Genomic DNA, 21734 nt, shown 5'->3' with positions numbered 1-21734 from the left:
CCACCAGTCAGTTACTGAGCCTTGGCAGCTGGGAGCTGCAGTTGACATTCTCGTCAGTCCTCACAGCTCCCAACAATTTTGGGAGTACGGTATACATGCTCTTAAAAGTCCTACTTTTTTCAAGTAACAATTTAAGCACAGGGAAAAAACTCATCATGGAGACTTATTCTGGCAGCAGTCTAGGTGAAAAAGCCCGTGGGCCAGTTGATTCAAAGCCCAACTAGAACGAGAAGTCAGGACCTGCAGAACTGAACGTGCCCCTGGTCACACGGTGCCCAAGCGCAGGGAAGAGAAGTCCGAGCCCCTAGCCTGGCTGGAGCACACCTGGAGCCTGGTGCTGGGTCTGGGGACTGCTGTTTACCAGGGTCACGGACTCTGTGCAGGACATCTCGAGGTCCTGTTGCCAGGGGAGGGGTGAAAGACCAGGGAGGTATGAAAACTTCTCACATGCTGAGAACTTCCCCAGAGCCAGACGAGCACCTTCCACAAGTGGGTGGAAGTTACAGGAATTAGGTTTGCTTCAGTTTATGGATGCACTCGCCATTGACTTACGTCTGCCCAGCAGCGGGAGCAGGCTCCAGAAACGGAAGTGTCTGAGCAGAGACTGGCTGCCAGGTGGCGAAGCCGTGACGGAGGCTCCCTGGCTGGCCCCACGGCCCCTCCTTAAGCAACACTGTGCCGTGAGCAAGAGCGTGTTGTATGTGAAACCTAAAAACTGGACTCCTCGCTCTGACTCTACCACCTGCTGAGTGCGCTGGTTGGCGCCAGGCCAGCCTCTTTGGCTTTGCTATAACGGTGGCAATCCTACAGACGCTCGAGAATTTTCATAAACATCAAATGAGATACGGTTCAGCTCTTAGTGGGAATTACTAACATTTGTATTCTTGTTCCTTGGTCAGTTGTCCCATCTGTCAGTGTTTCCGAGGGAGCTGTGGGACGTGGTGGCCACGACCCAGCCGCCTCTGACCAGCGTCTGCTGTTCCCTTGCACCCCATGTCCTCCCCCCTCCCCTGTCCTGGCCTCCAGCTCAGCTGTCTCCAGTACTACACCGGACCGAACAACAGCACTGCAGGGCTGGAGGTGGAGGATGGCTGTGTAGAGAACCCCAAGTATTACAACTATGTCGCCGTGCTGTCCCTCATTGCCACCATCATGCTGGTGCAGGTCAGCCACATGGTGAAGCTCACACTCATGCTGCTCGTCACCGGGGCCGTGGCCGTCATCAACATCTATGCCTGGCGCCCCATCTTTGATGAATACGACCGCAGGCGTTTTCAGGAACATGAGTAAGATGAAGCCTGCTTGGGCATCTGTATTGTCTCCTTCCTCCCACCCCCAAGTCCCCACTTCAAGGTCATGGGCCTGGGGCTCAACAAAGGATGGTATGGGAATCAGGGTTCATGGCTCCTGACAGAGATGCCACTAGTTGGCTGTGATCCTGGGGTAGATCCTTTCCATTCTTGATGAGTGGACGATCCTGGCGACCTCCGTGTTTGGCCGTTGGGCGTCAGCCTCTTGTCCCCAGGTGGGGCCTGAGTATGCGCCTCTGTCCTGCAGCTTTCCCGCGGTCGCCTTAGAGAAGATGCAGGGATTTTCCACCCCTGGGCTCAACGGCACTGGCAGGTGAGGGCAGCGGCTTTCCCCTTTCTGGTCCGCACTGAGTCTCCCTCTCTTCTGGAGACAAGAGAAGGCCGTGATGTCACCCCTTCAAAGGCACACGATGTGGGATATTCATTAGGGAAGTCAGTATGTGTTTCCGTAGGAGGGCTGGAGCAGAGGTAGAATGACTTCGGTATGGACCTGGCCGTCGCGGCCCATCCGGGCTCAGAGTGAACTAGGGGAGCGGTGGTAGTGTGGTTTAGTGGGTGGGAGGGGGGCTGGGTTGAGGTGAGGAGAGCGGGAACCGGCGGGACAGAGCGTGGAGAAATGAGGAAAGAGTACTGTACCCGACCCAGAAGGATCTGGAAGATGAGGCTTTGCCCCCTGCTGCAGGGCTGTCTCTGGGGCCACAGGCAGGCCAGTTTTTGAGTCTGTTTCATGTCTTGAAGAGGATATTGGACTAGAAGTTCTCCAAGGTCCCTTCTAGCTCTAAAGTTTTAGAATTTTGTGATTCAGTGACTTGATTAGACCTTCAAGTAAGTTAAAGGGGAAAAAAAAAAAGATTACCTAACAATTAGGGCAGAAGAAATGAATAGGTCCTTCACAAAAGAAGAAATCCAAATGGCCACTATGAAAGGCATTCATGTAATCAAGGATGTGAAAATCAGAACCACAACAAAAAACCACTACACACCTACCAGTTTGGCAAGAATAAAGTCTGGTAATATCAAGTACAATGGTAACTCACTCCTGATGGGTGTATAAATTGGTATAACCATTTTAGAAAACAATTTGGAGTTATTTAGTAAAGTTGCAAATAGACCTACGAGCCAGCAATTCCACTGCGCCCTACACACTTTACAGAAGTCCATGCACACCTCTGCATCCCAGGATGTGTGTGCAGGGTTGTCCATAGCCACGTTCATCACAGCTACACATACACACAAAACAGCCAAGGCAGACGAAAACAACCCAAACCACATCAACAGCAAATGGGGACACAAGTTGTGATCTATTCATACAACAGACTACTGTATAGTAACGAAAACTGGAGCTCCATACAAAAATGTGAAGTTACTAAAAAAGAATCATATATGGTGCCATCGTCCCATCACTGCAACGCTAGTCTCTCTCCAGAGGCTTCCGTGGTCACACCTACAGTGTTTATGAAACATCTGGGGCACCCTCAGGTGGATTCCAGGAGGGGCCAGGGCTGGGCTGCCTATTAGGAGCCCGGTGATTTAAGAAAGATTTACCTGTGGGAGTCCCGACTTGATGTGAAGGTGCTTCAAGAGCTGGGAGGAGTTTCTGGCCCAGGGACAGGAAAGGCCCAGCCCTGTTGGAGGGAATCAAACTCCTCTCTGCCCCACAGGCTGCCCCTGGTGCCTTCTAAGTACTCCATGACCGTGATGATCTTCATCATGATGCTAAGCTTCTACTACTTCTCGCGCCACGTGAGTGCCTGCACACCTTCCCCTTGCACACAAGCTGGTGGGGCCTCCTGAGAAAGCAGTCTCAGGGTCCAAGAACCCAAGCTCCTCAGGAATGCTGCCTTCCCTTACCCAGCCCAGCATGTGGCCCTGGCTGAGCCATCGTCCCTCCATTTTCTGGTTTCCTCCCTTGTCATACAAGGACAGTTCTTTACCTCCTCCTCCTGACCACCTCCGGCATGCTGCAGCAGCACACAAAGGAGGCTAAAAGCTTAGAGAACATCTGTTTCCTAGGCCAGGGGCCCCTGGATTTTCACCCACCCTGGCTCTGGGAGTCACTAATTAGCACACTCACCATGCAGCCAGAAGAGAAAGGGAAAGAAGCCGATGAAGTTTTGTTCGGTTAAAAGGAAGAGGTAAAAAAAAAAGCAAGCAGAGAGAGAGAGAGGGCGGGGAACTAGCTCCCCGTTAACCCAAGTGCCCCCCAGTGGTTTGCCAGGGAAAGTACAGCCCGATGGAGCCTGCCGGAAGTGGGGACTCCACCCTAGGCTAGGAGATCCCCACGGCTGCCATCCGCCTCCAAGACAGACTCGTAGCTAGAAGCGGTCCCAGAATTAGGGGAGCCTCCTGCGTACCCAGAAGGCTCTTGGCGCTCTGCAGAACCACGGTGAGGCCGGGAACCCCACTGTAGCTGCAGGGTGGCTTTTCAGTCGGTGGGTCTCTCTGCGTCATCTTTCCCTTGCCATTTAGTGGTCTTCCTGCCAGTGTTTCCCTGTGGAACCCAAGTTCTGTTCTTCGTCTTTTCTTCAAATGGCCGGCTAAAGCACACACCTTGCCTGTGTCCGTCCGCAGGTAGAAAAACTGGCAAGGACACTGTTCTTATGGAAGATCGAGGTCCACGACCAGAAGGAACGTGTCTACGAGATGCGGCGCTGGAATGAGGCCTTGGTCACCAACATGTTGCCTGAGCACGTGGCACGCCATTTCCTGGGGTCCAAGAAGAGAGATGAGGTGAGGGGTGGCCTCACCCAGTAGCCGGCAGCCATGAGGCTGTGTGTCTTCATCTGGCTTGCTTTCGTGAGCCCGTGTGGGCCCAAGGCCTCCTCAGGAGCGGTCACGGGTCCAGGCAGGGCTGCACGCAAGCGGCAACTGTGACATGTCACAGGCTTCTGGTAAAGGGCACCGCTTAGACGTTTTCTGTGGGCCACACATCCCTGGAAGGCCCCAACCTCTGTCAGCTGTGATCTCCTCACACAGATGGGTTCTTATGCCTCACTTCACCATTTCTCAAAGCCAGGGCTGTTACAGGGCCCAGAGAAACTTTACTTGTTCGAAGTTGCGATGAGCTACTTCCTTATAATTCAAAGTTGGGATGTCCATCCAAAAAGCTGAGGACACTGATCATGGGTGTGGAAGAGAGTCATTTCTGGGGCACGTCATTCCACCAGTGTTTCTCTGAGCACTCTGGCCCTGCCTCTTCTTAGGAGCTGTACAGCCAGTCTTACGATGAGATTGGAGTCATGTTTGCCTCCCTGCCCAACTTTGCCGACTTCTACACAGAGGAGAGCATCAATAATGGTGGCATTGAGTGTCTGCGCTTCCTCAATGAGATCATCTCAGATTTTGATTCTGTGAGTACCCATCCTGCCCCTCTCCTGCCCCAAAGCCAGCTCTTTCCAGATTCTACCTCAGGACAGGCTGCAGGGGTCAGAGAAATGGTAGTTACCCTTGCTGCTCTGTTTTCCCGTATGAGCCTCTCCCAGTAACGTGGGGGCTTCTGCTGCCTTGGGGGGTCTGAGTGGGGAAGACAGGAGCCCGGGAAGAAACCTACAAGATCACAGCATAAGGACTGGCGCAAACAAGATCCTGAGGCACCGGATTCCTCCTACCCTCAAATTCAGATTCAATAAATATTAGGTAACTTGTATTGCCAAGAAAATACTTTTACATAAACGCTCAAGCACCCGAGGGTCCTGGCAGTTTTGTCCCATGTTAAGGTCACAGAAGCACAGGCTTCATCAGCAAGTCTGCCTAACATGAGGTGACCAGTAAGTGGCAGAATTGATAGCTTTTTTAGGAAAGCATCTCTTGGATGTCTTGTGGGATTGTTGTAAACAGGCACATCTCCACTTAATTGGCTCATTTATCTCCCTGGACTCTGCTGACCTTTCTCTCTCCTTTGATACCGGCCTCAGCTCCTGGACAATCCCAAATTCCGGGTCATCACCAAGATCAAAACCATTGGCAGCACCTATATGGCAGCTTCAGGAGTCACCCCAGATGTCAACACCAACGGCTTTGCCAGCTCCAACAAGGTAGCTGACCACCCCATGGCTGGAGGAGATGGGGCTCTGCCTCCCGGGGCAAGAGCGCGGCAGTCCACACCTAGCGTGTGAGACAAGGAGTCACAAGGGTAGCTGACACTAGTGAGCACTGTTGGGTCAATGGGTCACACACACACCACTAGCACCATGTGATGCAAATTTAAAATCAGATTTACTGGGGCGTCTGGGTGGCTCAGTTGGTTAAGCGACTGCCTTCAGCTCAGGTCATGATCCTGGAGTCCCGGGATCGAGTCCCACATCGGGCTCCCTGCCCGGCAGGGAGTCTGCTTCTCCCTCTGACCCTCTTCCCTCTCGTGCTCTCTTTCTCTCTCTCTCAAATAAATAAAATCTTAAATAAAAAAATAAATAAAATCAGATTTACTGGCCAAGTTTAACAAGCAGAGGAAGAATAGGGTACACAGCCCCCCACTGGTGCACAGCTTAGGCTAGGCATAACTGCTCTAATCGTGGCCATGCTCCCTTCGTGCTCTAGACTTTGGAAAGAACTGGGGAGTGGCGACCATCCAAGCAATTATGTAACAGTGAAAACATCCAGGTTGGAAGTAGTTCTGATAGGAAAGGGGTCTTCGGAGCTCACTGGCTGGCATCAGCCTGTTCTATCAGACCTGTGGAGCAGCTGTTTATGAAGAGGAAGTGAGCTGGGGGAGGGGGGGCCTGGTCCTAACAGCTGTTCTTAGACTGTTATCCTGTTTTATCTTACAACTGTCCTACATAAGTACTACTACCATCTCCATTTTATGGATGAGGCTAAAGAAATGTGTCTAAGATGGGTCATGACCTTCAAGGGCTTATAATCCAGTTAAGGAATGAAAATGAGAACTATCCCAAACTTCAGAGCCCAGGTTCAGGCGAGGTGATGGCAGACAGGAAGTGATATAGCTGGCCGGGACCGCTGTTCCCCACCTGCGGGCCCTAAGGGATGCAGGGCAGTGGTCAGTGACAAGCCGAGGTTGAGGTCACGGACTCATCTGTGGGAAGTGGAGAGTAGGGCCTCTGACGACGCGGTGCAGGAATTCACCTGCAGAATGCTGTGACGGGGAGCGAGGTGCCGATACAGGCTCCTGACGCTCTCACCGCTGCCCCCCGGCCTAGGAGGAAAAGTCAGACAAGGAGCGCTGGCAGCACCTGGCCGATCTGGCGGACTTTGCTCTGGCCATGAAGGATACGCTCACAAACATCAACAACCAGTCCTTCAACAACTTCATGCTGCGCATCGGTAAGGGTTCTCGGGCCTGTGTGCTCCTTGCCACGCTCCCTGATGCGAGGGACTCGGCACATCAGCAGGAAGGGCGGAGAGACTTAGCCCTAGAGGCATTTAGGTTGGGGAGGGTCACACAGGCACAGCTCTGGGACCTTAGGGATCTCTTCCAGGTGATCGGACGGCACATCTGGTGAAATGGTGGCCAGCTGTGTGTGTCCCACACCGTTCGCCGTGATTAGCCTGCCTTCTGAGTGTGGCCGCGAAGGCAGGCTGTCCACCTCCCCAGGCAGTCTTGCATGCCTGCAGGGAGCTTTGTTGCCTCAGTCCAGCCTGTTTGTTAGGAGTTAATATCCCCTGCTGTCCCCACTGTGAGGGGGTGGAGGTGGGATTCTCACTTCTGGAGGAGCTCACCTGAAGTACCAGATAGGTATTGAAACTGGCAACTTCCATACTGCATGAACTAGTTAGCGTATTGGCCAGGACAGGATAAACAGGAGACATATCTGCCCTCTGGTGGCTTCAAGACAAGCTTCATGAGGAATACGTTAGCGGACTTAGGAGCTTTGTGGTTGGGGTCAGGTGGTGAATCCTTTGGGAGAGGAGCTTGTGGCTTCTGAGATGGGATAGTGAAGGGGGTAAAATATGGCTCGTGGCTGTGCTCAATTTTATGTCCCTCCACCAGGCATGAACAAAGGAGGGGTCCTGGCTGGGGTCATTGGAGCCCGCAAACCACACTATGACATCTGGGGCAATACGGTCAATGTGGCCAGCAGGATGGAGTCCACAGGGGTCATGGGCAACATTCAGGTATGTCCAGCAGCAGAGCAGAGTGTGTGCTCAGGCCTGGGGGCCGGGAACAAAATCGGACTAGGGCGTGTTGCCCTGGCCTTCTGCTGCCTTTCTGTGGGCCCAGAGTGTCGAGGGGGTGCTTCTGGGAGACTGCAGGCAAGGGTGGGAAGAGCTGCCCCAGTGGAAGGGAGGAAATACTTCACTCCCCTTTCCAAAATTTAGGCTTAACTTCTCGGTAAGACTATCCTGCCTTTTGGTATGAACTTTCTGATCTCGTGCTTCCAACAACCCCCCTGGAGCCTCCCCAAGCCGTGCCAGCTGGGTCTGGCAGGAAGGCACCACAGAGCGGGGAGGAGAGACAAAAGAAGAGGGAGTGATGCTGCCCCAGGCAACCTGGGGCCACCCTCCAGGGGCAGCAAGCACTACGGCGAGCGCTGTGGCCGTGCCCGCTGCTCTGCAGACGGGGGCGGCCTCTCTGGGACCCGCGGCCCCGCTTGGAGCTCACGCGACGTTCTCCCTCTACAGGTGGTGGAAGAAACACAAGCCATCCTTCGAGAGTACGGCTTCCGCTTTGTGAGGCGAGGGCCCATCTTTGTGAAAGGGAAGGGGGAACTGCTAACCTTTTTCCTGAAGGGGCGTGAGAAGCCAGCTGCCTTCCCTAATGGCTCCTCGGTCACCCTGCCCCACCAGGTGGTGGACAACTCCTGAATGGCCTCCAGCCCCAACACAGTCCAAATGGGAAGGGAGAATCTATTTTTTGGAATCAAAGAAAGGCCTTGGGAGAGGACACATGACCAAGTCCCAGCATTCCCAAACTGAAGTGCACACTCACATAGACTTTAGGTTTAAAAATCTCCTCAAGCCTTCATTTGTTCATGGATACGTGAGCTCTGAGGGCAGCCATACTACTCCTCAGTGTGCCTGTAGCTTCCTCAGAGAGTAGGGGTCTTAGGTGTAGTACTGGAACAATCCTTCCAGAGCTCTGAGTCTGACCAGCCCTCCTTCCCCCAGAGAGGCCATGGCCACTGTGAGCAGGAAATGTGTCCAAGGTGGAACAAAGCTGCCTTTGCTTCTGGGCTGGGAGCACAGATGGGAGAGCTGGGCTTCAGACGAGGACTTGGCAGGACTTGACAGCTGAGCAGGCAAGTGTTCTGCTCCCCAGCACTCACCTGGAAGCAGTCTTTCAAGCTGGAGACCCGCTCGTCTCCATGTGGTCTGGGTTAGGTGAACTGGCCCTCATGCTGATGTTCCTGATAATCTTGAAAGGTTCTTCTGGAACCCCTGCCACCTTAGAAATGAGAACAGAAAGTGCAATATTTCCTTTTACCTGGTGGGGGGGAGGGAAAGGGAATTTATTTCTGAGAGAAAAATATATAAACAGATCTTCTACATTTATATTTTTAACTTTCTGTTAAAAAAAAAAAACACTTTCCAATATTGCCTTGCCTCTTGAGCTCTTGCTACAGTCGCCTTTGCTACTGCTTTAAAAGAGAATTTGCAGGTATTGATAAAGAACAAGACTGTTTTATTAAAAGCTTTACTCAACTTGAATGTGATCATTGTGCAACTTCTGTTAAGTACTTTGCTAACTCACACCACGCATCCTTACCATGTGCCTGCAAGGCAAGAGCCTGAACTAAGACATCTGATTATTCTCAAGCTTTCTTCTAAATGGTGGTACAAGTGGACTCTACCTGTCCCCTGGGGCGCCCACACATGTAGGTTGGGTCATCTGGTCCAGGAAGTGACTGTGTTAGGGCCTGAATGCAGCTCTGGGCCCAGGGCAGGAAGGACTCCTATTTGTGACTGAGCAAAGCGGGGACAGGCCCTGAGATAGCTGGACCCACCAAACACAGGCTTTCACATCTGGGCACCATCCCTATAACAAAACACTGTCAGCAAGGCTGAGACCGGGGTTATAATATAAGGAGAAATGATCCACTACTAAGATCAGGAGATGGGGAAGACAACTGTGGAGCTGTGGCTGAGAGCCTGCAGCAGTGAGATGGGGAAGGGTCTGCTGCCCTTTACAACCACCGAGTTTGAGTAGGCTTCTGATCATGCTTTTTTATAACTGACTTAATACATTCAACTCTCTACGAACATGTTTAGAAAACAAAGTATTAGCTACACAGAGCCCAATTATCCACAGTACTTACACTGTATTCTTTATAAAACCGTAGCCTAGAACACACTGCTTCAAACTAAAGATCAAACACACTTTCCTTAACCGTGTTATTCCTGTCGTATCAGGAACCTGGAATGTTCTAAGAACTTTCTTTTCAAAAGTCTCAGGAAAATGAGGCAGAATTACTTAAAGCTTTCATAAAAGTTAGGAATACTCTTTCGTTAAAAGGTACATACTCCCTCTTTCACAAAATGCCTTCTACTGCCCCATCATCCCTTGATTTTCAGCAAAAACGTATGATCAAATCAATACCTCAACTGTCCAAACTTGCCCCTTATCACCCTGATGAGGTATGTGACTGTTCTCACTGCAAGGATGGGCCCCAGGCAAGGGGTCTGAGCCTTTCAACAGTTTTCAGTTGCCAGGACCTAGCCTGGGACTGTGCATAGAATTATTTTACTCACTTCTGTCGTGTTCCCAATGAAAATATTCTAGGAGACCAGGCTCATATCCAACTTTTCTCCTTTTCTTGCAAATGAAGTAAACACTTGATGTAGGGGCTTTGAAAAAAACAGATTTTCATGGGATGCTCGCTGTTCTTCCCAGGAGGAGGATAATGTATCCGTTCCTAAAACAGATTATATCAATCTCATTTAGTGCAACTGGGGGTATCAGAACCCAGATCACTGATGTTCTGGACCCATGTAACCTTTCTTTTTTTTTTTCCTGGTCTGGAGCTGAGACTGCCCTTTATTGGACCAGTGAAATTTTGAGACCTGAACATACTCTGCCCAGAAGTCTAAAACCTATGGTGTGAAATCTGTGGCAGCTTCAAAACTTCCACCTCCTAAAAAGATTTGATCCTATTTTTCATTATTGCCCAGGTCACATTACTTCGGTACATTTAACTAAAAACACAATCTCTCTCAGCCAGTCCTAAAAAACTCCCGTATACAAAAGAGGCTCTAGAGAGCTAAGTGTATACTTATTTGTCTAATTGGCTTCTTAGTGAAATGAGTCTTTTGGCTTTCTTCACCATAAGTGACCCTACGACTCAACCTCATTAGCTGTCTCTCCTCAAGAGGGGTCTCCAATGACAACAAATCATAAACCGAAGGAACACTGGCAGAGTCAGATGAAGCAAAGGAGGTGGGAACTAGGGTAATTATGTTTACTACTTACAAAGAGGAGAGGAAAAATGGTAGAAGGAAAATATTCTTTGTATTTTACTGAGTAAATTTCTAGTAGATTAACAGAAGAATGGGTCTCCAGAGGTCCCACTGATACAGTCTACCTATTTTACCCTGTCTCATTCAACCTGAATCACACAGAGCACATTATCATTTCTCCATCAAGGCACCTTCCTCACCCTGGTACGTAACGGTGACGTCAGTTGGCAGGGCTGTCGTGAGGTCCTTATACAGCAGTCTGGCACAAAATGGGAATGACTGACCCCGTGGCTCCACTTTGTAAGTAAATGACAGCAAGTTGCACAGTGAGTTTCTCCGCAAGGGCCCAGCCAGAAAGGCTGCAAAGTCACTCTGAGGAGGGTGGGGATCAAAACAGACACAAAATATATGATGATTACGGTTCCAAAGGCAGTGAGTGGTTGTGACACTTCAAACACATCTACAAAAATAGGGCCCATGAATCAAATTTCAGAGAAATAAAGGGCAGAGAAAAGCCTGTAAAAAGGACTCATGATAAAGATTTATAAGATTATAACTAAGAGTTGGCGGCATCCTAGAAAGGCCTGCAGAAAGCACTGAATGAATGGCCGGGGCATAAGGGAGATACATTTTCTTTGTATAGCTGGCTAAGATGCTTCGTGTCTGCATTCTCGTATCAGTTTAACTGACAACCAAGAGCTTCAGAGGTATTCTAAATGCATGGAGGTGGGGGGGGAGGGGAAGAGGACACCAAGCTTATAAAAGTCACATATTCCTTATCTGCATTCATTTCCCGTCTACTTAAAAAAATCTGTTTTAGTCCAACCCTAGCTCCATTGCAACCCCAAAAAGGTAGGCCAGAGTTTAGACAAAGATAGATAGTATTCCCCTATGTATTATTCTGCTTTGCTTCTATACCTAAGGTTCAGCCAGGCACTTGGCACACAGTAGGTACTCTATAAATCCCTGTGAATTAAAAGCATAGAAACTATACAAGCATACATTGGAGATACAGTGGGTTCAGTTCCAGACCACTGCAATAAAGTGAGTCAAATGAATTTTTTGGTTTCCCAGGACAGTTATGTTTACACTACACTGTAGTCTATTAAGTATGCGATAACATCATGTCTAAAAAACTAATGTACACAATTTAAAAATACTTTATCGCTAAAAAAATACTTTTTTGCTAAAAAATGCTCACCATCATTTGAACTTTTAGTGAGTCGTAATAAATAATCAGATCACAATAACAAATAATGAAAAATTTGGTAATATTCCAAGAATTACCAAAATGTGACACAAAGACACAAAGTGAGCAAATACTGTTGGAAAAATGGCACCGACAGGCTTGCTTAACACAGAGTTGCCACAAACCTTCAATCTGTAGAAAAAAACGCAGTATCTGTGAAGCACAATAAAGAGAAGTACAATGAGATGTGACTGTACTACTTTGTGAAGGGAAGAAAGGGTCAAGTATATAAGCCTGAGGACCACCATCAAGGAGTAAATAATCCCTTAACCAGTATCCATGCTTCAATAGCATCCAGAGTTTCAACAGGGGAAGAAGGTGGAAAATAGCTTGTATATAAATAAGAAACATGCATCAGAAGGATAATGGTCAAACTTCTGGCTCAGAATTATAAAACATTTTAAAATACAAAAGAAAACTTGACTGCCCCCCTTTTTCCCTTTTTAAGCCTATTCTGGGCTCATAAAATATGCTATATAAGATCCCAGACAGAGGCGCCCGGGTGGCTCAGTCAGTAAAGCGTCTGCCTTCAGCTCAGGTGATCGTGATCCCAGCATCCTGGGATCGAGCCCCTCATCAGGCTTCCTGCTCAGCGGGGAGGTCTGCTTCTCCCTCTCCCTCTGCCGGTCCCCCGCTTGTGCTCTCTCTCTCTCTCTCTGTCAAATAAGTAAATAGAGTCTATAAAAAAAAAAAAAAAATCCCAGGCAAGATACCTGAAGTCGATCTGCCTGGTACTTCCTCCCAGCATAAGCGTTTAGGTATTCACAAAGACAGAACAGGAAGTGCTGAATATTAGTCTGTAAGTATTTTGCAGATATCTCCTCTAGGGGGATGAAGACTGGAATTGAATGGTGATGTATCCGAAGTGGCTTTTGTATGACAAGGTCGATAAAATAGGAATCCAGCAGATTTCCTTCAAAAGCAGTGCTGATGCAGACACAGACCCCTCGGCTGGTCAGTTTCCCACTGAGCCCTGAAGCAAACAAGATGAAACCTCTCAACAGATGTCAGAAAAGGTAGTATCTTCTCAGCTGCGTATCCCATTCACTTCAGCACTGCCTCGTACATACAGTATGTGTTCAAACGTGTGTTGAAGGAACATCATAGACTCTTTCTTCTCACTTACTCTGGCTCACTTTGAATTTGAGTTGTTAAAACCACAGAAGATGGTTGGTGGAAAAGATAAAACATCCTAATATCAAATTATCGAAGAAGAGATTTTGAAATTTTCATTTTACCTCTTACTTTCCTCTGAGTGTCAACTAATGTACAATAGTCCATTTCCTTCCACAATCCTCTATGCCATAGATAATGGGCAGGATAAATCCCTTTTAATGGGGAAACAGAGACTAAAGGGTTCAAATTATTTGACCAGTGGCATCAAGCCAGCCAGCAGCAAAGGCAGTTCTAGTACAAGTTCTGAAACACACTGAATAGCTAAAATGAATAATCTAAGCCAGCCACCAATCAATCTTCTGCAAAAAGAGGCCAATTTTGTAGGTCAAGATGCCTACAAATAGTATGCCAGCTTTGTGTGTGTATGCTGAGGAAGGCAAAAACCCATGGTCATGAAATAAGTCCAGAACTAATAATATATCTAGCAAACCAACTCACTAGAGACAAGAGATTCAGACTGGAAGAGGTCAGAAAATAAATTATACCTGTAAAACGATATGCCTGCAGAATGGCTTTCACATTTTCCTTTCTTCTTTTTGCAATTTCTTGCTCACTGATTTCTGGTGTTTGGTCAGGTTCGACATTGACAGTAGATGCTTTAACCTGTAAAATAATGTAAGTCATTATCACTCAAACACCAATCAATATGTATCACCACATTAATAAAAAAAAAGCCATATGACCACCTTAATTTATGCAGTAAAAACATTTAGTAAAATTCAATACCTGATCACAATTAAAACTCTAGCAAACTAGACATAGAAGAGTATTTCCTTAATCTGGTAAGAGTATCTATACAAAATTTAGAGCAAACAGGTTGACCCTAAGACTATTTCTACTCAACAATATACTGAAGATCTCAGCTAATAGAATAAGGCAAGAGAAACAAGCTACAAGGATTGAAAAGTAAAACTGTTATTGTATGCATACGGCATGATTCCAAATGTAGAAATCCCAAAAGAATAGAGAGATAAACAGAATTAATGTGGATTTAGCAAAGCTGTGATATATAAAGTCAATACACAAAAATCAAATATATTTCTACATGACAATTTGAAAATCAAATTTCTAAAAAATAATACCATATATCAGGGGTCACCAAGATAAGGCTTGTGGGTCAAACCTAACTCAACACTTACTTTTGTAGATAAGGTTTTACTGGAACACACCCATTAATTTACATGTTGTTTGTGCTGCTTCACAATACACAGCACAGCTGAGCAGCGGCCATAGAGACCATCTGGCTCACAAAGCCTAATATACTGATGATCTGGCCTTACACAGGAAAAGTTTGCTGACCCCTGCCATATACAGTAATATCAGGAAAAATCAAATACATAAAGAAAAATATAATGAATGATTTAAGCCCTCTACACATAAAACTATATACATTGCTGAGAGAAATTGAAGAATAAATGGAAAGATAGATCATGTACACTGCCTGGAAGATGCAATACTGAAAATATTTCAACTCTCTCCAAATTATGTGTATAGATTCATTACAATCCCAATCAATTTATAGGTTTGTTTTTGGAAACTGATGGCTGATTCCCAAATTTATGTAAAATTCAAGGGGCCAAGAATAGCCCAAGATAATTCTGAAGAAGACGACATATATGACAGGTGTCAACACTTAGCAGTAAATGAACCTCTGGTACTCGGACAAAGACAAACAGACCAATGGAACAGAAGTCAGAAACGGGCCCACAGTGGACCCAAAGATCCATTACAATACAATGGGAAAAGAATGGACTTCAGTAAGTGGTACTGGATGCAATGGGTATCCATATGGAAAAACAAAAAAAGTATGACCTCTATTTCATACCATACACAAAAATCAATTCCAGATGGACTGTAACTCTGAAAGTAAAAAGTACAATAGAGCTTTTAGAAGATACCACAGAACATCATCCTCTTAAGTTAGGCAAAAATTTATTAAAAGAAAACAAGACCAGTTAAGTAAAAAGTTAGATTCCTAAATCAAACTTCATTTAAATGAAGACTTTCTTTTCATCACAAGATAACATTAGAGAGTGAAAAGGCAAGCCACAGGCTAAGAGAAAAATTATAATACATATCCCAAACAAAGAATTCATACCCAAAAATGTAAAGATTCTACAATTCAGTAAGGGATAGACAATGCAATAAAATTTTTGCAGAAGCCTTCTTGAAAAGCTTATTTCACAACAGAAGACTTTCAAGTATCCAATACAAGTACTTAACAGCATTAGTTATCAGGCAATTGCAAATTACTCCACCATGAGATACTATGACACTCCCACCAGAGTGAAAATTTTTTTAAACTGACAATATCAAGTACTGGTAAAGATGCAAAACAATGGAAATCTCATACACTGGTGCTGGGAATGTAAAATTGGTATAATCACTTCCAGAAACTATTTGGCAGTATTTACTAAAGATAATATACCTACCCTGTGACCTAGCAATTCTACAAGGTATACACCCAATAGAAAAGTACATTTTACTTCAGAAGACAGGAACAAGAGTTTCAGAGCCCCAAAGTGAAACAACCCAAACAACCCAAATGTCACCAACAATATAATTTAGTAAGTAAATTGTGGACTATTCATAAAATGAAATTACTATACAGCAATAAATGCACCAGTTTGGATGAATCTCACAGACAGAACATTCAGCAAAAAAAAGTCAGACATGAAAGAGTTTATACTTTTTACATGTATATGAAGTTCAATGACGTAGTGTTTTATGAAGCATTTTCTTGGCCGTGCAGGAGTTATTGGAGAAGTAGATGTACAGAAAGAGAAACAACTAGCAGACTACTGCAATAATCCTGCCATCCAAATCACCTAGTAAATATTTACAACATATGTGGATACTTGAAGTACAAAGACAATCTAAAGGAAAATTTGACATGTCTTGCTGACTGACCCTGGGCTTGAGAGAAAACTGAAAAGAAAGAAGAATCAAAGTTCACTGTGTGGTTTCAAGTGTGGTCAAGGGAAAGATGGCGCTAATGACAAAAGTGCCAATGACTCAAGTCAGGCTGAAATTGAAGTAACAGGCTCATGTCTGAATTCGGGCTAAGAGACTATTACAAAGAACTTGCCTGCCCTGGGCGCCTGGGTGGCTCACTTGGTTAAGCGACTGCCTTCAGCTCAGGTCATGTTCCTGGAGTCCCAGGATCGAGTCCCGCATCGGGCTCCCTGCTTAGCGGGGAGTCTGCTTCTCCCTCTCCCACTCCCCCATCTTGTGCTCTCTTTCTCTCATTCTCTCTCTCAAATAAATTAAAAAAAAAAAAAAAAGAAGAAGAAGAACTTGCCTGCCCTATCAGTAGTGTCTGACAATTATTGGCTCATACTAATATGTAGTTGTAGTTGATTCTACAGGACCGATCACTTGAGAGGTCAAGGGCTGCAATCAATCCAGTGAGATCACAGGTGAAGCCCAGTATACAAATTTGCTAATTCCCAGATCATGCTTGCTCTTTTCACTCCAGGAAAACCTGCTAAGGTCACCCTTGCACTCACTCTGGCTTGACGTTGCTTCGCTTCAGCTCTCAGCTCATCTCGCAGACATCTCAGTTTATGAATCTTGGTCCCAAGAGCGCTTTCAATAGCCTGTGCTCTCTGCAGATCTTCTAAGTTTTTACGGGATCTATTCACTTGAATCTCTAGTCTTTCCAAGTGAGCTAAAACACCTGAGGAAAGTAAAAAGGCAATTTCACAAGAAGCGAGGGATTTCTAACTCTGGCAACAGGGTTCATTTCAAGGGGAACAGAGGGTGACTCTTTTTTCAGAACTTTGGTCAGCTAACATGTTAGACATTGGCTACAATTTATAAAACCAGAGGAGGTGACAACAGAAATCAATGATAAGCAACCTCACAGGCTCAGCACTAATGTACAAGCAGTCCCTGACCAGGACACTGTCCAAAGAGAGCATTTTCTGAATATAACTCATCTCAGTTACCCATGATAATAAGGACTCAGGGGAAAACGGGGTCACCAAATTCAGACTCTCTCAGAAACTTTTTTTTTAAATGTAGAATTATTTTTTAAGTTAGCTTTTATACATGTTTTCCCAAAGTGCTAATGCACTAATTTAGACATCCAGAGAGACTTAAATTAAGTACTTTGAAGCTCTGAAAAGTATTATTCACACAGGACTATAAAGATACACACTAGAGGGAACTGCCGACCAATAATACTGGGTATTAGAAAGGAAAACAAGTTCATGGTTGGACAGAAATTCAGAGGCAAATCTCAGTTCCCAAGAGATTAAGGACCAATACAGGAAAGGTCACAGTTTCAAAATGCCAATCAAGTCTAACAATAAAGCATTTGCTAAACGTTTCCTACATATTAAGACACTTGTGCTACATGCTTTACTTGCAAACCATGTAAAGAATTAAAGCATGTGCTTGAAGAGACTTAAATACTTATCTAACCTCCACAACCACCACTGTAAGGCTATTCTTTGCCTCCACTTTCCAGATGAAGAAATTAAGGCAGAGAAAGGTAAAATAACTTGCCTAAGGCCACGATATTTCCAGTGGCAGAGCCAAGACTCAAACCTAGCTCTAACCAACACCAAAGTCACTGCCTGGCACCGACCCTGCCACAGGTGTAATGCCTAAGTGACCCCGAAAAATCCTGGAAAGAGACCTCACTGGCTAGAACTGTAGCTCTGAATATAAACACTGGGCATATTATGAACGCGACCTATCGGTTTAAAAGGGGGCCGGAGCCTAGAAATGTCTGAAGTAATTTCCTTGTGCAACGAATGATCTGAGCTGCCTGTCCCTTTCAGTCTGCAGTTGGTTCCTTTCACCACATGCTCCCAAACAGGCGAGGTCACACATCCGTCAGAGGAGGAAAGGGCTCGTTTAACAAGGCGTCATCGTGGCAGCAATAATAAGGGGGAAAAGGCGACCCTGTGAATACCTCCTCTGGACTTGCCGTCATTCGCCCACTCCATCTTCCTCAGATTTCCACAGGCCCTCTATGAAGTTGGGCAGCAAAGCGGTAATAGGGACCCAGATTTCCTTGCTGGTAAGAGTAAAAAGGCAAGAAAGTCACACCTATTCACGGCAGGACGCGCACAACTCAGGCACTCGCCGCCGGCCCCCGGACACCCCAAGTGTCACTGCCAGGGCTCCCCTTCCCTAACCCGCCCCTCCCGTTCCCCGGTCCCGGCTGGCGGTGTCCCCGTCTACCTGCCCCTGCGCGCGCCCCAGAACACGGCTTTGTAAGAGGCCGTTCAGCCTTCCACTCTGGTCACCGCCCCTCCGTCACCGGGCCTTATGTTCCCCTTACCTCCGCTCCTCTCGCTCACCCAGGACGAGAATGAGAGTTCCCGCCGTCTAAGGCTTCAAAAAAAAACTCAAACCAGTCGCACCCAGGGTGCTTTGCGCCCCCGCCGTACAAAAACATGGCTGCGCTCAGGGCCCCTCCCTCATCCCGGCATGCACCGGGGAGTAGGCGCGGCCTTTCGGTGGGCCTGGAAGATGGCGGCCTCTGGCGCAGAGCCGCAGATCTTAGTCCAATACTTGGTGTTACGAAAGGATCTATCGCAGGCTCCATTCTCCTGGCCAGCGGGCGCACTGGTAGCGCAGGCCTGTCACGCAGCCACCTCGGCCTTGCACATTCACCGTGACCACCCGCACACGGCCGCTTACCTCCAAGACCTGGGGCGCATGCGCAAAGTGGTCCTCGAGGTGAGGCATCCGGCGGAGGGGGAGGGGTGCCGAGGCCATCGAGACCGGAAGTGGGTGTGGTATTGAGGCCGAAACTTAACTTCGTAGCGTGGGTACGGCGGTAGTGGGGAGGAGTCGTTTACATCTATCTAAGCTTGGAAAGGGTTCGTGGCCTTCTGCTCTTGCCCCCGGAGCCTTCCCTTGGCTGGATGGGGTCAGACTGTGTGAAGAGCGGACGTCTGGCCGGTTATTAATGCCTCCTCCCGCACCCGTCCGCTCTCACCCGCGTCCTTCTTAGGAGATACCTGTGAGGGTGGAGGCCGGTGGAACCTGTGCACTGGGCCAGCCTTTTATTACAACGCCCAAAGGTACTGTCCCGCTCCCTTCCCGAAAAACCGATTCGGAAGGGATAAGAACACGCGGTTCCTTATTGCAAGTGAAGTGAAACTGAAGCATTACCGGAATATGACGCCTAATTATTTTAAAGTAAATGTGTACCTAATATAAGTTGGACCTAGCATCATAAATACCAGACACTACCGGTGTAAAATAAGAGGTCAGGTTCTTTTTGCAGATGGCCAAACAGAGCTTACCTTACCTTTTCCCTTCGTCAGTTCTGCTGCTGGAAATCTATCCTAGGAAGATAATCAGATGCACCAAAGAGCATTGTATAGTACGAGAATATTCATAGGAACACTTTATAATAGTAAAAAATGTGGAAATAACCAAATTTCCAACACTAGTGATTGGGTCATTTTATGCCCATAAAATGTGCTATTATAAAGCTAGCATAAATCATGGTTTTGGAGCATATTTAGTTGGCCTGGAAGAGTGCTCATTATGTGATGCTAACTGAACTGTATACAAAATGATTCAGATTTTGGAAGGAAAAACTAAGGAAATACATCCAAATATTAAGCACGTGGTGGGATTTTGGTTACTTTCTAATGCTTCTCCATTCGCTCTAGTTTTCTACATTAAGCATATATTTTATTTTACACTATAAAATTTATTTTAAACAAACTAGAATCCTGGAGTGGGGTAATACCTTTATGGCTAGCTGGCACAAGCAGATTCTCTGTCAAGAGAAAAACTTCTGTTGGGTAGTAAAACATCAGGCAATAACCTGTGGGGAAATGTCTTGAGAATCTGAGTAGACAGAAAAGAAGCAAATAGCTTTTTATTTATACTCTTTTTATAGGAAGAAGGGCTCAAGAAATATCTGGTTCAGCTACCCCCCTCCCTCATGTTCAGGCAGATAATATATTTATTTACCCCTTTTCTCAGATAAGAGATCGGAAGCCCACAGAGATTAGGTGAGACCCCTAAGTCTGAATGACATCTGATGATTCCTAGCTGTTAGCCATAACTCAAGAAAGGGATCAAAGAGTCACTCCTGATTAAATTAAGGTGGTGCTGTAGCCATAAAGTCCAATAAAATATAAGACCATGCCAGGGCTAACTCCACTTTTTGGGTGCTTACTATATGCCAGCCACTAGTCTGAGCCTAATTTCATTGAATCGTCACTGCTGCTAGGAAGCATTATCATCCCTGTTTTACGAAGGGGAAAGAAAGTCCCAGCTAAGACACATTAACTCCTCAAAGATCACACAGTCCAATCACTGGGGCCCCTGGGTGGCTCACTTGGTTAAGTGTCTGACTCTTGATCTCAGCTCAGGTCTCGATCTTGGGGTTGTGAGTTTGGCCCCGAGTTGAGCTCCATACTGGGTGTGGAGCGTACTTAAAACACACACACACAAAACACAATCAGTAAGGGGCAGAGCAAGAGTTTGGACTCACTGTCCTCTGGTGCGGAAGAAGGGGGGGAGGGGAAGTCCATGAGTCCTCCAGCATGGCTGTGGCCAGAGGGCTCTAGATAAAGAGTGACAATCTCAGCATCTTCTAATTTGATAAGACATATCTCTAGTTATCTTAGTGGCTTCTGCCTTTCTAGGCAAAAAAAAAAAAAAAAAAAATGCCAAATAACACACTAATTATCATTATTTTCTGAGTGCTAGCTTTAATACTTGTGTTAATGGGAGTCAGCATGGTGCTAAGGATGAGGAGAAACAGTGGGAGAAGGATGTGAGAGAATGGTTTGCCCGCTGAGCCCGCCTAGCCAACAAGCAGGCACGCTCCCAGCAGAAGGAAAACCCTTCTGGTTTGGGTGGGATTGGGCGGGAGGGGAGGACGGAGATGGAGGTGATGTGTTGTTAGAAATCCTTTCCTACTCAACTCTTAATTAAGTCGGAGCTGGCTGAAGGATTCCGATAGCTGCATGGGCACCAGCCGTAAGAGAAGTAGAAAATGTAGAGAGCACAATTATGGACAATGCATACAGCATCTCAGGAGGAAAGAGAAAAATCATCTCCCGTTTTAGAAATGGGCAGATTACACCTCTCCCTCTCCTACCCCCAGGCCGCTTATCTAAGGTCCTACAGAGAGTGAATGGCCAATGGGGTGGTGAAGCTGATGCTTCTGGAGACATGCTCTACAGCTCCTTCATTGAGAGAGCTGTTCCTTCACTTTGAGTCAAGAGGAACCCCCTCCACACTTTCATTCATTGCCTTCTGACACTTCCTAAATGGGCCATTCAGTCTGTGTCCTGTGCTCTGCTCCTGGTAGGCTGCAGATGAAAGCACCCTAAAGGAGCTGGCTGAGACTCTGCAGCAGAAGAACATTGACCACGTGCTTTGGCTGGAGCAGCCTGAGAATATTGCCACCTGCATTGCGCTCCGTCCCTACCCCAAGGAAGAAGTGAACCAGTATTTGAAGAAGTACCGATTGTTCAAATGACTAAGGTTATCAGTTGCCTTGATGTATTTGAGCATCAGCTGGATCCAGAAACTGCATGCCACCCGTCCCTAAGCATCATATACTCCTCTCCGTGGCAACCCGCTTTTCCCTTTAAGTTATGAATGTTTCTTGAAGGTCAAACACATGTTCATATTAAAGTTGTCATTAATAAGTA

The 21734-nt window shown here is 46.7% G+C and overlaps 3 protein-coding genes across 13 annotated transcripts in view; 2 read left to right on the top strand and 1 right to left on the bottom strand.

Moving 5' to 3' along the window:
• ADCY3 (adenylate cyclase 3) overlaps positions 1 to 8915 on the top strand; it is a 77282-nt gene extending 68367 nt beyond the window's left edge. Inside the window, exons 13-21 of one of the 2 annotated variants that reach the window (XM_088026340.1) lie at positions 1165 to 1286; positions 1558 to 1623; positions 2972 to 3053; positions 3882 to 4040; positions 4514 to 4660; positions 5225 to 5344; positions 6467 to 6590; positions 7258 to 7382; positions 7890 to 8915. In XM_088026340.1, coding sequence (XP_087882466.1) covers positions 1165 to 1286; positions 1558 to 1623; positions 2972 to 3053; positions 3882 to 4040; positions 4514 to 4660; positions 5225 to 5344; positions 6467 to 6590; positions 7258 to 7382; positions 7890 to 8072 — 1128 coding nt within the window. In that variant the 3' untranslated portion in view covers positions 8073 to 8915. Of the gene's footprint in view, positions 1 to 1026; positions 1287 to 1557; positions 1624 to 2971; positions 3054 to 3881; positions 4041 to 4513; positions 4661 to 5224; positions 5345 to 6466; positions 6591 to 7257; positions 7383 to 7889 lie in introns of both variants that reach the window. The other variant, XM_028099424.2, reaches the window with a different exon arrangement.
• The window catches only part of CENPO (centromere protein O), a 26105-nt gene extending 7351 nt beyond the window's left edge, over positions 1 to 18754 (bottom strand). For 5 of the 10 annotated variants that reach the window (XR_015768898.1, XR_015768899.1, XR_015768901.1 and 2 more), the window contains exons 1-8: positions 18383 to 18753; positions 18011 to 18115; positions 16596 to 16765; positions 13572 to 13689; positions 12624 to 12883; positions 10862 to 11033; positions 9957 to 10120; positions 2856 to 8652 (exon numbers count right to left, since the gene is read on the bottom strand). Coding sequence is in view for 1 of the 10 variants with exons in the window: in XM_028099425.2 (XP_027955226.1) it covers positions 9984 to 10120; positions 10862 to 11033; positions 12624 to 12883; positions 13572 to 13689; positions 16596 to 16765; positions 18011 to 18044 (891 nt within the window). In the remaining 9 variants the exon portion in view is untranslated. Of the gene's footprint in view, positions 1 to 848; positions 8692 to 9956; positions 10121 to 10861; positions 11034 to 12623; positions 12884 to 13571; positions 13690 to 16595; positions 16766 to 18010; positions 18116 to 18382 lie in introns of those variants that run through there. The other 5 variants (XR_015768900.1, XR_015768905.1, XR_015768906.1 and 2 more) reach the window with 4 other exon arrangements.
• PTRHD1 (peptidyl-tRNA hydrolase domain containing 1) lies at positions 18532 to 21734 on the top strand. Its single transcript, XM_028099428.2, has 2 exons — positions 18532 to 18783; positions 21389 to 21734. The coding sequence occupies exons 1-2, from the start codon at positions 18532 to 18534 to the stop codon at positions 21557 to 21559; spliced, it is 423 nt and encodes a 140-aa protein (XP_027955229.1). The 3' UTR covers positions 21560 to 21734.

The sequence above is a fragment of the Eumetopias jubatus genome, unplaced genomic scaffold (assembly GCF_037043125.1).
Source record: "Eumetopias jubatus isolate StellerSeaLion01/CBP00866 unplaced genomic scaffold, mEumJub1_p1.0 scaffold_9, whole genome shotgun sequence".
Lineage (NCBI taxonomy): Eukaryota > Metazoa > Chordata > Mammalia > Carnivora > Otariidae > Eumetopias > Eumetopias jubatus.
Note: the sequence above shows the minus strand (reverse complement) of the source record. Positions and strands in the feature narration are given on the sequence as shown.